Raw genomic sequence first — 13,573 nt, forward strand, 5'->3', positions numbered from 1 at the left:
GGACTGGCCACATTTCAAGCGCTTAATAGCTGGCTGCTATATTGGAAAATGTGACTCTAGAGGGGACATTGAGGGCCGGTGGGTAGAAGCAGAGGGGACTCAGACATGTCTGTGGTGTAAGGAAAAACAGGACGATCACCTGAGCTGTCTGAGGAAGGGCCAGGCATCCAGGTGTCCCTGATCCTCTGTGGGAACAGATAAAAGGAAGGGATGGCCTTAGTGGCCTCTGGAGGCGCCTGTAGATTGTGGTTGTTCCTCTTGAATGGCTGGCTGGGTGTGGGGGACGAGGGCAAGGAGTTGGTGTCTCAGGCCCCCAGTGTCACTGGCTTCTGCAAAGGGTGTGTTTTGAACTCTCTATCCTAACATGCCCGCTGATCCTTTTGTCATCATACATCGGTTAGGAGTGTGGCTGTAGTCCAAGAGTGGGAGGCCAGGCTTGGGGGTTGCTGCCAGCTTCCTTCCCAGCACTCTGCCTTGACCCTTCCCTGCCCCCCAGCATCCCCCTGGAGCCTGTCTAATCAGATCCAGACCTGACCTCGCCAGAGGTCCTGGACCAGGAGGCAAGTCCTCCCTCCCCTCCCTGAGCTGGTCTAGATTTGGCTCTCAGGAGACCCCCTCCCCTTGGGTGATTTATAGGGGGTGTCCAGGAGCTATTTCCTGACTGTTCCTGCTCCCTTCCAGCCCCGTGGACTGCTGGGCTCTCTCTGCCCACCTTGCCCCACTGCCTGGCTGTACCCGTGGTTGGGGCAGGGTGGGACTGGAAGAGTCCTTCCCACACTGCAGGGGGATAGAGGTATTTTCTCCACGGTGGCCCCCAAGCAGGCCTTTGTCCTCCCTGTCACTCTAGCCCTCACACCGGAAGGGCTCCAGCCAATGCCCATGACCCCCTCCCATTACCTGGCCTGAAATGAGGGACCCAAAACAGTCCCTGCCTAACCAAAAGCATCAACGGCCACATGTCACAGCAGCACCCTCACACACACCAGGCACGGACACAACGCTACAACAGCGGCCTGTGCATCCCCTTACCAGTCACACCGTAGTCTCCAGGATGAGTGGTTCAGGACTCAGCACGCTCAGAGGTCCTGTCCTCAGGCCCTTGTGCCCATGGTTGCCCAGAAATCCTCTCCCCAGAGAGACCTGGCGAAGGACATCTTCCCTCTGACTCTGTGGCATGCTAGCAGCAGCCAGGGCAAAAACAAACTTGTTGGGTTTTTTGGTTATGTTAGTCACCATATAGTATGTCGTTAGCTTTTGATGTAGTGTTCCATGATTCTTTGTTTGTGTATAACACCCAGTGCTCCATGCAGTCCGTGCCCTCCTTAATACCCATCACTGGGCTCACCCAGCCCCCTCTGCCCTCCCTTCTAAAACCCTCCGTTTGTTTCCTGGAGACCATAGTCTCTCATAGTTCGTCTCCCACTACAATTTCTCCTCCTTTATTTTCCCTGTCTCCTACTGTCCTCCATGCTATTCCGTATGTTCCACAAAGAAGTGAGATCATATGATAATTGACTTTCTCTGCTTGACTTATTTCACTTAGCGTAATCTCCTCCTATCCTATTCATGTTGATGTAAAAGTTGGGTATTCATCCTTTCTGATGGCTGAGTAATACTCCGTTGTGCTTATGAAGTACATCTTCTTTATCCATTCATCTGTTGAAGGGCATCTAGGCTCCTTCCACAGTTCGCCTATTATGGCCATTGCTGCTATGAACATTGGGGTACATGTGGACCTTCTTTTCACTACATCTGTATCTTTGGGGTAAATACCCAGGAGTGCAATTGCAGGGTCATAAGGAAGCTCTATTTTTAATTTCTTAAGGAATCTCCACACTTTTCCAAAGTGGCCACACCAACTTGCATTCCCACGAACAGTGTAAGAAGAGGGTTCCCCTTTCTCCACAACCTCTCCATCACTTGTTTCTTGCCTTGTTGAGTTTTGCCATTCTAACTGGTGAAAGGTGGTATCAATGTGGTTTTGATTTGAATTTCTCTGATGGCTAAAAAGACAGACTTGTGAACCAAACTGGCCCACCCTGAGAGATGGGAGGAGGCCCAAGTGGCCCCTAGAATCTTTCTCCCACTTGCTATAAGAAGAAAAAAAAATTGCCTGTGAACGAGGGGTGAATGCAGGATTGTGGATGTGGACAAGAGCCTGTTTCTGGAGGCAGTGGGAGTCCTGGTTGGAAGGGCCCTTCGTTTACAGATGAGTGGACCGCTGCCACCCCTGTCTCAGGGCAACCCCCCTTGGACATTGTCTAAGGAATAGACAGGGCTGCCCGGAGGGCTGGGCAGGGGTGTGAGGAAGGGGAAGCAAGAAGGAGCCTCAAATCAAGAAGAGCACCCCCTCCTACTGCAGCCACCTCTCCTGGGCCACATCTGTGTAACCAGGGGTGGGACCGAGAGACCGTCTTCCTGAGGCCCCTTCTCTTCCCTCACCCTGCAACATGGTGCCAACCCCCAACCCAAGAGAAGAGGCTGGTCTGAACTGCAGTCCACCCTGGGGTTACCTGCCCTTGGAGAGTGACAAAGTGACAAAGTTGCTGGAGAATTAAGGGACCCCTGCAGAGGGCCTGGGCTCAGTGACCCCTCCAGAAAATGAAGGGGTTGGCTTTCAGATTCGTGCTTCTCAGTTACTTTTAAAAGCAAAGCTGCCCTTTGAGGACATGGTGGGGAGGGGAGAGCCGCAGTTAGTAGAGTTGATAGGGACGGCACAGGGGGCTGCTCTGGTGGGAGGGAAATGGGGAGAGCCCTGGGCAGAGGGGGCTCAGCTGCATCCAGGGGACGCCAGGGGACTGTTAGGAATCCTGTTGTCCACTGTGTGAAGGATACTGGGCTGGCTTCTTATCTGTGACCACTTCCTGCTTGAGCCTTTTCCTCCGCCACACACTCAGCCCGTGCTGTTGTCCTTGTTTGGTTTTGGGGGGAGGAGGAGGGGGTGAGATGGTAGAGGCCAGATTTTTCTCCATCCCCAGCGCCCTGCGAAGCAGCAGCTCTAGCCCTAGTCCTCTCCTCTGGCTGGCTTCTCGCTCTAGGCGCCCCCAGGGAGCCCAGGCTGGGGCTAGCAACACAAAAGGAGTCAGTTCCTTTATAAGCCAGCATCTGTAGTCAGCAGAGCCATCAGGCCCCGCCCCAGATCCCTGGGGGACTTCCAGCTCCTCTCCAGCTGGAGCGAGGAGGAGGCAGGCTGCTCCCTGACTCCTGAATGGGCAGAGCCCTGGGCGCACAGGCAGCCAAGTCAGAAGCCTGGGTGCCCTCTCCACGCCCAAGGCCCATGTCCAGCCCTGCCCTCCTGGAGGCTGAGGCCTAGAGGTGGTAGAGGGCACCCAGCAGGGCCTCGGCCTCCCCGTCGCAAGCCCCAGGGCTGACCTGCAGGTCCTCGGCCAAACACAGCCTTTGGCCCGAGACAGGGCAGGCTGACCTCACAGTGCTTTCCGGGGACCCTCTCACCAAGTCTGATGGGGACACCAGCGGGGTACTTGCCCCCACCTCCTGCTCTGACAGGGCCCCCTCCCCCAAGCACACTTTATAAAGGGACACGGGAGCTGAGACCTACAAACCCCCACGCACATCCAGCCCTGGACATGCTGACCATGTACGTGGGCACAGCCGCATCCTCCCAGAAAACACAGCCCTGCACATGTGTGCAAGGAGCTGCTCACACCCATCAGCTGCACTCCCGGGAGGCCGTGACGGAGGAGGAGGAGGCGGCCGGGCGGGGGTTTATGCATGTTTATATTTAATGAACCACATGCAAATGAGTTGGAGAATGCGCCTCAGAAGAGTCAGCCCCCCTGAGACTCTGAGAAGAAGGGCACAAAGGCTCGGCCTTCGGGGCTGCCCTGGAGTCCAGAACAAGCCAGGGGATTGAGGGGACCTGAGATGGGGTGTGCCCACCCTCACCAGGGAGCCAGGGGTAGGAACCAGGATGGGGCTCCAGTGCCCGTGCTGCTGCTGTCAGGGGAGGGCTCCTTCTGGGAGGGGACAACTGTCCCAGTTGATGGAGTGCCGGAGGGGAGGGGCTGCCTGCCTGGACAGATGGTGAGCCGCCTTCCCGCACTTGAAGCAAAGTGGATTTTAATGAAATCGCAGCCCCAGTGCTGAAGCTGGGAACCCGCGTGGGAGGGGCACCTTCCCTGGGCTGCTGGGTGGGGGGTGGGAGGGGGATGGGTGGGAATGAGGGTGGGTAGGGACACTTAACTAGCCTAAAAGTGGGGTGTGGGGGGGTGCATCAGAGCCCCTCTGGCCCAGCCTCTTCAGACCAGAGTTCAAGCAGTTCAGATCCCCAAAAGGTGGGGAGGGTAGTCCCTGAATATTTATGACACATTGAAATGCAGATTGTAGGTCTGACAGTATTCTGAGAGGCTGTCACCTTGGATGGATATGCCACCCTCTCACCCTCTTGGGGTGCATCCTGACACTGTGGATCCAGAGCTGGGGATGGGGTTGCTGAGGAAAGGCAAAAAAAAAAAAAAAAGGCTGCTGGGTGCTAGTAAGCAGGGTCTGATGACTGGTGTCCCCGCTGGGCACCGTGGGACTAACCACTTCCCCTCTCTGGACCTCTGTTTCCTATTCTGTAAACCAGGCAGCATAATACCCAGGCCTTTGATGCCTTAGGGGGAGTTCATAAAGATACATCTGAAAGCAGCTGAAACAGTGGGAGTAGGACTTGGGAACAGGGACTTTGTGGATCACCAGCCCAAGATCTCCTTGTTAGAGGCTTGTTGTCTGACACTTTGTCCAGACCTTTCTCAGCATGTCCCAGCCATATACCACCCCTTAGGGGGAGATGCCTCTTATGATGGGAGGCAGGGTCGTTGATGGTGTGTCCTCCCTGCCCCAAGCCTTTGCCCTGTGTCTGCCAGCTCCAGGAAAACTCCCAGCCCCCTTCCCCGGGGTGGGGGGCAGTGAGGTCCGAGGCTCCAGAACATGGGACTCTGACCCCACACCCCTCTGCCCCTGGCCCCTCAGCAGTGTGCCTCTTCCATACACCTGTCCTTACTTTTCACCAGCCATGTCGGACTTCTACGTGCATCCCCAGGCCACCGTGGGAGAGGAGGGCGGTGTGGCCCGCTTCCAGTGCCAAATCCATGGGCTTCCCAAACCCCTGATCACGTGGGAGAAGAACAGAGTCCCCATTGACACGGACAACGAGAGGTAAGGTGTTCGTGGGAGAACTGGAGGGAAGACGGAGAGGCGGGCAGCCTCCAGGGTGGTGCTTCTGCAGCCATGTTGAGATCAAGTGTCTGTGTGGCCAGCAGGGCCCAGATTCGAGGCTGGTAGATTGATCCATGAGGACTGTGCGTGATTGTTGTCAAGGTTGGCGCGAGAGTCCCAATGTGTGTCTGTGAGGATGACCGTGACTTTGGGACAGCACCTGGGGACCGAGCAGTGTCTGTGATGTCAGTGTCCCTGTGACTGACGGTACCCATGGTTGTGCTGGTGGTCAGCTGTGCCTCCCGCCTCAAAACAGGTACACATTGCTGCCCAAGGGGGTCCTGCAGATCACAGGACTTCGGGCTGAGGACAGCGGTGTCTTCCACTGTGTGGCTTCGAATATTGCCAGTGTCCGGGTCAGCCACGGGGCCAGGCTCACCGTGTCAGGTGAGGGTCTTTTGCTCTGACTAGTTCTGCCCCACACCAGCCCCCTGACTTCTCACTCTCAGATCAAGATCAATCCTGTTCAGCTGAGCCCTGGAGACCCTTCTCCACTCACAGCACGATGCTCCTTGGGGTGTGGGTTCAGGGGAATGCAGCCCGCTTTCTGGCTCAGCTCTCCCTGGGGAAGCCCTTCCTCCGCTCACCCCCAGGGCTCTCCCATTGCTAGAGGGCCCTGCAGGGACTGGAGCAGCGGGATGGATGCTGCAGCGGGATGGATGCTGCAGCGGGATGGATGCTGCAGCGGGATGGATGCTGCAGCGGGATGTGCAAGGCCCCAGGACCCCTCGCATCCCTCTCTGGCCCATAGGACCTGGTGTCCGGGCTAGATCTTGTTCCCCACTCCCCGTGTCCTGGGTTGTGGGTAGGATGAGGTGGGAAGGGTCACAGCTGAAGTTAAAAAAACACGGCCTCTTCCTGCCAGGCTCGGGCTCTGGGGCCTACAAGGAGCCAATGATTCTCGTGGGGCCCGAGAACCTCACCCTGACAGTGCACCAGACCGCTGTGCTTGAGTGTGTCGCCACAGGCAACCCGCGCCCCATTGTGTCCTGGAGCCGCCTGGGTGAGCCTTGTCCTACAGCCCCTGCCTCTCCCACCCCTGTCCCACCCCCTGGGAGGGCAGTCTCATCACCCAGCTGTGGGGGTGGGGGACTTGGAATCCTGTTTGTTCTCCATGGGGGTCTGTGCTCTCTGGGGCCTTATGGAGGGGTAAGCTTCCCTCTGCTTGGCTGGACTGGGGAGGTCGGCCTGCCCACTACATTCCCCCTCCCCCTGCATGGATGGCTTAGCTCCCTGGGTTACCTCATCCAGTTGGGCCAGTCCTGCTTTGCTGGCATCGGGCTCTCCAGAAACCCTCGGCAGCTCTCCTTCCCCCAGGTCCCTTCCCTCCTGCGTGGCCCTCCCCTCATGACCGTGGCTGTACTCCCCAGCAGTGCAACTCCAGACCCCTCAGAATCTCAGCCAGTTGTCACACACCCTGTCTCCGGGCCCCCCAGTCTCTAGCCTGGCCCCCTAAATCCCCAGCCTAAATCCCTAGGCAGCTGAAGGAGAGAAATGAAAGGGTGCAGATGGGCCCACATTGTCTGAGCGGAAAGGTCACTAGGGGAAGGAGAGTCTGGAGGGGATGGGGTGGGGTCGCATTCACAAGGAGACTGTGCCACATTGTAGCGGCTGAGGGCCCGGGGAAGGAGGGGGCGGCAGGCAGGATAATGGAGTAGATTTCACCACTTCAGCGTCTGAATGGGGAGCGGTCTCCTTGCACTCTGACTGTGCTAATCTGATCCTTGGGTGGGGGGAGGGCCCAGTCCCTGGGAGAGGCTGGAAAGAGTGGCCTCACCATTAGGAGGAGCCCATAGGCACTGCAAGGACCATCTGGTCCAATATTTCCCAAAGCATACAGGGAGGAAAGAATGGCTCGGTGGTCTAACGTCTCACGACTTCGGGAAACAGATTTAACCAGGTCCCTTTAGGTGGGACTTCTCAGAGCCTTTATATTAAAGGGCAGTGTGACAGTCCACACGTGGAATGAAAAATTTGAGCGTGGAACTGTTTTCGAGAGAGACAAACCAGGCTGGGAAACACCCATCTAATCCAAACCCCTTAATTCCCCGAGGGTAAGGAACTTGAAGGTTGCCTGTGAATCGGTGAAAAAGGCAGAATCAGAGCCCAGGTCTCTGCTGCTAGGCAAGTTTTCAGAGCTGCTCCAGCTTCTTCCACAATGCCCTGATGCTTGGGAGGAAGGGTGCAAAGTGAAAGATTAAGGCTCCCTGGAACACAGGTGGAATGCCGAACAATCTGGACCATTCCTCACTTGCCCTCTTCCACGTTCTTCCCCCAACCCCCAGATGGCCGCCCCATTGGGGTGGAGGGCATCCAGGTGCTGGGCACTGGAAATCTTATCATCTCCGACGTGACGGTCCAGCACTCCGGCGTCTATGTCTGCGCGGCCAATAGGCCGGGCACCCGGGTGAGGAGAACAGCGCAGGGCCGGCTGGTGGTACAAGGTAGGGAGCTCCCCGGCCCCACAGCCCTCTCCTCCCGCCCCATTCGTTCCTGGCTTCATCACCAAGCCTGGCCCAAGTTCGGGACCCTGGACTCCTCCTAACCCTGGCCTCTGCCCCTCGCCAGGCCTCCAGGCCAAAAGGCAGCTCCCTCCTCTCCTCCAGGAAGGTGTGTGCTGAGAAGGGGAATGCAGGTCTTGTCTAGGTTATCAGCCCCTCATGTCTCTCTGGGTGCCCGTGCCATCCCCCCCCGCCGCCAGTCATTCCCATTTTATAATCGCTCTTGCTTCCCACACCCCTGTGTTCTTCACACATGTCCCTGTTTTCCTTCACAAACATGTGGCACCTGCATGCTCACACCTGCCTGCACACTCTCAGGTGTTTGTCATTCTCACACTCACACCCTAGCTCCTGCCACGCGCAGGGCTGGTCTCCAGTGCAAAGGGAGGGGGCAAAGGGGGAGGGGCGGGTGTCAGCCTCTGAAGCTGATCACGTCCTCCTGTCCATCCTCCTGCCCTGGGGCTCAACTGTCCCTGTGAACTGGGCTGGGATCCCATTCTCAGGGGCTTTCTGGGGTGGTTCCCTCCCAGAGAGCTGGGGAAGGGGTGGGAGATAGGGGAATTAGGAACTTAAATGCCTGTTTGTTTAGCATTCCATGTGCCGTTAATCTGTCCAAATGAAAGTGATGGAGCATTTCATTTCTCGGGTGTTAATGGAAGCTGGAGGCCTGGGATTGGAGGAGGGGGATATTGCATGTAGGGGCGAGGGGAGCTGGTACTGAGGCTCATCCATCTCCCCGTCATTACAGCCTTCGAGGTGCAGCCAAACCTATTAGCACATTTATTTATTTAACAATTTCCTGAACAGGGAGCTCAGCTTGATTGCTTTCGGATACAAATGTCAGTCTTTTAAATAGTCATTAAAATGGAGTCTTCTCCTGGGTCTGCCTCTCTGGGGCCAGTGAGGTGGGGCTTGTCTTCATCTCCTGCAGCCCGGGCAGGGGGTGGAGGGCGGGCCCCACCTGGAGGGTTCTCAAAGGCTCTGACTCAATGGAGACTTGCGCAACAGGAGCCCACCCTGTCCCTCTACCCTCCCCATCCCTTCACTCACAGCTGTCTAGTGCCCGTCCACCTACCCCTCATGGCTGCTCCCGCTTCTCTCTGCCCCCCGCCCCAGCCCCAGCCGAGTTTGTCCAGCACCCCCAGTCCATCTCCAGGCCAGCTGGGACCACAGCCATGTTCACCTGCCAAGCCCAGGGTGAGCCGCCCCCTCATGTCACGTGGTTGAAGAACGGACAGGTGCTGGGGCCAGGAGGCCACGTCAGGCTCAAGAACAACAACAGGCATGTGGGGGGGGTGGGAATGGGGAAAGCGGTGGGGGGGGGGGTGCGGGGAAGGGGTCCTGGATGTATGGCCTGAGCAGGTTCTGCCCTCCTGTGGGGAAAGAGCGTGAAACTGGATACGGAGGCTTGGGTTTGAGTTCGAGGTCCGACCCTGACTTAGAGGGACCTCAGACAAGTTCTTTGCCTTCTGGAGGGGCTCAGTTTCTCCACCTCTCAAATGGGGTGATCTGGCCAGACCTCAGGGATACTCTGGGAGGAGGAAAGGCTCTAAGGTGCTCCCTCCCCCTGCAGCACTCTGACAATTTCTGGAATTGGCCCTGAGGACGAGGCCATCTACCAGTGTGTGGCCGAGAACAGTGCTGGCTCCTCCCAGGCCAGTGCCAGGCTGACCGTGCTGTGGGCTGAGGGGCTGCCTGGGCCCCCCCTCAATGTAGAGGCGGTCTCCGTGTCATCCACTGAGGTCCGCGTGTCCTGGAATGAGCCCCTGGTCAACACCAAGGAGATTATTGGCTATGTCCTGCACATCAGGAAGGCTGCTGGTGAGTGGGAACTCTGTAGCCCCTTCTTTTTAGTCCCTGTTGATCATCCCTTTCAATCCTGTGTCCCGACCCAACCCCTTCCCTCCCTTGTCCTCCCTGCACCTTGGATGCCCTCATCTCACCAGCGCTGGTAGGACTCCCTCACGTGGCTTACTCTGCCCTACCCTTCACCTCCCCAGACCCTCCGGAGCTGGAGTACCAGGAGGCAGTCAGCAAGAGCACCTTTCAGCACCTGGTGAGCGACCTTGAGCCCTCCACTGCCTACAGCTTCTACATCAAGGCCTACACGCCGAGGGGGGCCAGCTCCGCCTCTGCCCCTGTGCTGACCAGCACCCTGGGCGAAGGTGAGGCCTGGGTGCCGCACGTACTAAGAGTGAGTCCCGGAATCAGCAACCGTGCACGCAAGCTTGCTCACCATGCACCCCCAGTGGGAGCCCCGCCCCGAGGCGGAGTGGGGTCTGGGGCTACCTGAGGAAGGGGCGTCCTTTTCCAATCCACGTAAAGGTGTCCTTGAGCAAGCAGAGGCCCTGGGTCAGAGAGGAACTGCCAGGCTCATGGGGGTCAGGGTCCCGGGTGGCCCGCCCCCTCACATCTCAGCCTCCTCTGCCCGCAGCCCCCGCCCCTCCCCCGCTGTCGGTGCGGGTCGTGGGCAGCTCGTCCCTGCAGCTGCTGTGGGAGCCGTGGCCCCGGCTGGCCCAGCACGAGGGCGGCTTCAGGCTGTTCTACCGCCCAGCGAGCAGAGCCTCCTTCACCGGCCCCATCCTGCTGCCTGCAACCGCCTCCTCCTACAATCTCAGCCAGCTTGGTGAGCCAGACGCAGACCACGCTGGGGGAGCGGGCAGGAGTGTGGTGCCTGGTGCCAGGAGGTGGGGCGCAGGGGTCACCTCTGTTGCCCTGCTGCACCAGAGCTGCCGCTGGGGCCTGGGGAGGTCACTCAGCACAGCACTGCCTTTCCCTCAGACCCCACTACAGTGTATGAGGTGAAGCTGCTTGCCTACAACCAGCACGGGGAGGGCAATGCCACAGTCCGCTTTGTGTCCTTGAGGGGAGCCTCTGAGAGGACAGGTAGGTTGGGGAGCGGTTGCGGGGCTCAAAAGTGGTGCTCAGGAAGGGAGGCCGGGCTCTGGGAGGGGGCGGGGCAGGAGGGGGACAGGGACACTGGGAAGGTGGGAGAGTATAACCGCACATGGAGCCCTTGAGAACACGGGCCTAGAGCTGAGTTTGAGATTCGGCGGTATGACGTTCTAGCTGTGTGACCGTGAGCAAGTTACTTAACCTCTCTGAGCCCCAGTTTTGTCCTCTATAAAACAGGGACTTTATAAAGCCGTGGTAAGGATCAAATGGTCCTTTCATCAATGGTGTAAAAGTGTTATTCCCAGTATTGGGCACAAAGTCAGTACTCAGTAACTTGTAAAGAGAGCCAAAAAAAGTTGGGCTGGGGTCCCATGTAGACATGGAGGCGGGTACAGCTGAGGAAGGAGGATCCCCCAGAAGTTGGGTGTCCACAGGAGCTTAGGGCCAGAGAGCCACAGCTCCCTCCCTTCCCCTGCCCGTAGCCCTGAGCCCACCGTGCGACTGCCGGAAGGAGGAGCCCAGCAACCAGACGTCCACCACAGGCATTGTCATCGGCATCCACATCGGGGTCACCTGCATCATCTTCTGTGTCCTCTTCCTCCTGTTCGGCCAAAGGGGCAGGTGGGTCCCAGGAAGGAGGGTGGGGGTAGCCCAGAGAAGGTCTTTGCGCAGGGGAAAGCAGAGTTGGAGCTGTGTCCAGCCTTCTGTTTTTGCTCCGTCCTTCCAAAGCCTCCCCCTAATTCTTGGCTCACCCCTTAGGGTCCTCTTGTGTAAGGATGTAGAAAACCAGCTCTCCCCTCCTCAGGGCCCCCGGAGCCCAAGGGATCCTAGCATCCTGGCACTGAATGGGGCGGGCCAGGGAGAGCTGGGCCAGCTGGGCCGAGATAAGAAGCGTGTGGACTTGAAAGAACTGGAACAGCTGTTCCCCCCAGCTGGGGCAGCGGGGCGGCCAGACTCCAGACCTGGCCCTAGACACATGGTGAGTGCCCCCACCCCAGGCTCAGACTACGTCCCAGTCCTGCCCTCCCTTCACCTTGCTCATAAGCCAGGGTCATTGGTCTTCACTAAGCTCCAGGTACAGAGCTTGGGCCGGTGCTGCTCTCTGAGTGCCTGAACCAGGCAGGGTGGCCCAGAGTCCCGAGTGGGATTGGGGTCAGGGCCTGACCCTCTGGCTGGGGGCTTTGGGCTCTGACCCTCATGCTGATGCTGGTGGGACTGGCTCTTTCCCCAGCAGGATCCTGGGGACCCTGCCCTATGTGAGGAGACCCAGTTCTCTGTGCTACCACTCGAGGGATTCAGCCTTCTGGAGGAGATGGTGTCAGAAGCCAAGGACCCCAGCGCAGGCCCTGCAGCCTCCCTGCCACCCCAGGACGTAGGCCATGGCCGCCTAGGTGAAGGACAGGCTACCCGGCCTCCCATGGCACCAGCTGCCCAGCCAGCTCGCTCGGGACAGTAGCCAGTGTCTGGCAGGCTCTGGAGGGGGCAACCCCCCATTCTCAGGTCAAAGGCAAGATTTCTCCTGTCATGTGGGACTCGGATGGGGCTTCCCAGCATTTCTGTCCTGATACCCTTAGGGGGTCAAGACCTAAAAGTAGCCTCAGCAGGGATCCCCCCCCCAGGACCTGGAGGGGTTCCTGCAGGAAACTCTCCCTTGGACTAATGTCCCCCCTCACCTCTGCCTCATATCCACATGACATGGAACTGAACTAATGTTTTCCTTTAAAAAAAAAAAAAAAAAAGATGAATTAGACTCCAAAAAACACGCCCTTGCCGTGGCTGGGCCCCTGACACTGTCACCCTCCACCGACCTTGTTTTCTCAGGATGGATTTTTGCTATTTGGCTCTCAGTACCTACCTCAGCCGGAATGAATGTTCTTGAGGGAGCTGGGCCGTGGCCTCAGCACCCCCACCCCACAAAACCCCAAATGCATTCCTACCTCAAACCCCTGTAGGGGCACCCCCTTTCCTTCCCCAGATTATTATCCAGAATTAAAAAAAAAAAAAAAAAAAAAGAAAAAAAAAAAGCACTTCCCCATTTCCAGGTGTGAAAGAAAACCTCTACCTCAAGGCTCGCCAGCTCTCCGGGCCTGTGTTGTATCACTGGACCCTCCTCCTGGCGCCTCTTCCTGCCCGAGACCTTCTACCCTTCCCGAGAGAGGAGGCCAGAGGCTAAGTCACCAGTGGTGGGCCTCTCAGGACCTACAGAAATAAAGATGGAATTAGTCAAAGATAATGTGAAAAAAAAAAAAAAAGCCAAAAATGAGAGGAAATGTGTTCCTTGACGTCTGTCGCTCCACACACCGTCCAGCAGGCTGCTGCCACCACTCCACCCTGTCTCATCTGTCCACTCCGGTTTCGACCCTCTTGGCCAACTGATCCTTGACTGGGATCCCCACAGCTGGCTCCCTGCCTGGGCCTTCCGAGGGTGGGGTGTTGCCCTAAAGCCTGTCTCCTATCCTGTCCAGCCCCAGAGCCCCTGGAGCAGGCTGTCCTCTGGAATGTTGTGTGTGTGTGACCACTGTATGTGGGTGTTGGGTCGGGAGGTTCCCTGGCAGACGTGGCCTGGCCCTCTAGCCCATGGGACTCAGCCGGCCTGACCCAAGCCCTGGACAGTGGAACGACCACTGTCAGCAGATGTGGCTGGAAGATATTTTTATACAAGGTGTGTTTAAAGATTTATGTTCTTGTGACTTCTTGTTTCTCTTTTCTGTTGTGGTGGTTTTTGAAATACTTAAAGTAGGAAGGAAAAAAAAGACCTATTTTTGGTTAACTCATTTTTTTAAATAGAAGGAAAACTTTTTTTTAAAGGAGAAAAAAAATAAGTGTATTCCTTAAGTCTGAGATTAGACCATAAAGTCCCTGATCCCTAACCCTCTAGGGAACCCTCCTCCCCCCAGTTTTAGTTAATTAGATGAAGAAGGTAGAATTTGTGGTGTTTTCCTAGAAGACTGGAGTCC

At 57.3% G+C, this 13,573-nt stretch overlaps 1 protein-coding gene and 1 long non-coding RNA gene across 4 annotated transcripts in view; one reads left to right on the forward strand and one right to left on the reverse strand.

Moving 5' to 3' along the window:
- IGDCC3 (immunoglobulin superfamily DCC subclass member 3) overlaps window positions 1-12,355 on the forward strand; it is a 40,744-nt gene extending 28,389 nt beyond the window's left edge. For 2 of the 3 annotated variants that reach the window (XM_032864695.1, XM_032864694.1), the window contains 12 exons: window positions 5,016-5,160; window positions 5,477-5,607; window positions 6,086-6,223; window positions 7,506-7,664; window positions 8,838-9,003; window positions 9,295-9,542; window positions 9,722-9,886; window positions 10,156-10,347; window positions 10,503-10,607; window positions 11,099-11,237; window positions 11,376-11,595; window positions 11,848-12,355. In XM_032864695.1, the coding sequence (XP_032720586.1) occupies window positions 5,016-5,160; window positions 5,477-5,607; window positions 6,086-6,223; window positions 7,506-7,664; window positions 8,838-9,003; window positions 9,295-9,542; window positions 9,722-9,886; window positions 10,156-10,347; window positions 10,503-10,607; window positions 11,099-11,237; window positions 11,376-11,595; window positions 11,848-12,072 (2,033 nt within the window). In that variant the 3' untranslated portion in view covers window positions 12,073-12,355. The remainder of the gene's footprint in view (window positions 1-5,015; window positions 5,161-5,476; window positions 5,608-6,085; window positions 6,224-7,505; window positions 7,665-8,837; window positions 9,004-9,294; window positions 9,543-9,721; window positions 9,887-10,155; window positions 10,348-10,502; window positions 10,608-11,098; window positions 11,238-11,375; window positions 11,596-11,847) is intronic. The other variant, XM_032864696.1, reaches the window with a different exon arrangement.
- On the reverse strand, window positions 11,154-12,766 carry LOC116871863. Its single transcript, XR_004383541.1, has 3 exons — window positions 12,679-12,766; window positions 12,290-12,333; window positions 11,154-11,217 (listed from the first exon to the last, which is right to left on the reverse strand). It is a non-coding gene; the product is annotated as an uncharacterized LOC116871863 (long non-coding RNA).
- Window positions 12,767-13,573: the final 807 nt, after the last annotated feature.

The sequence above is a fragment of the Lontra canadensis genome, unplaced genomic scaffold (assembly GCF_010015895.1).
Source record: "Lontra canadensis isolate GAN:19392208 unplaced genomic scaffold, GSC_riverotter_1.0 scaffold28, whole genome shotgun sequence".
NCBI classification, from domain to species: Eukaryota; Metazoa; Chordata; class Mammalia; order Carnivora; family Mustelidae; genus Lontra; species Lontra canadensis.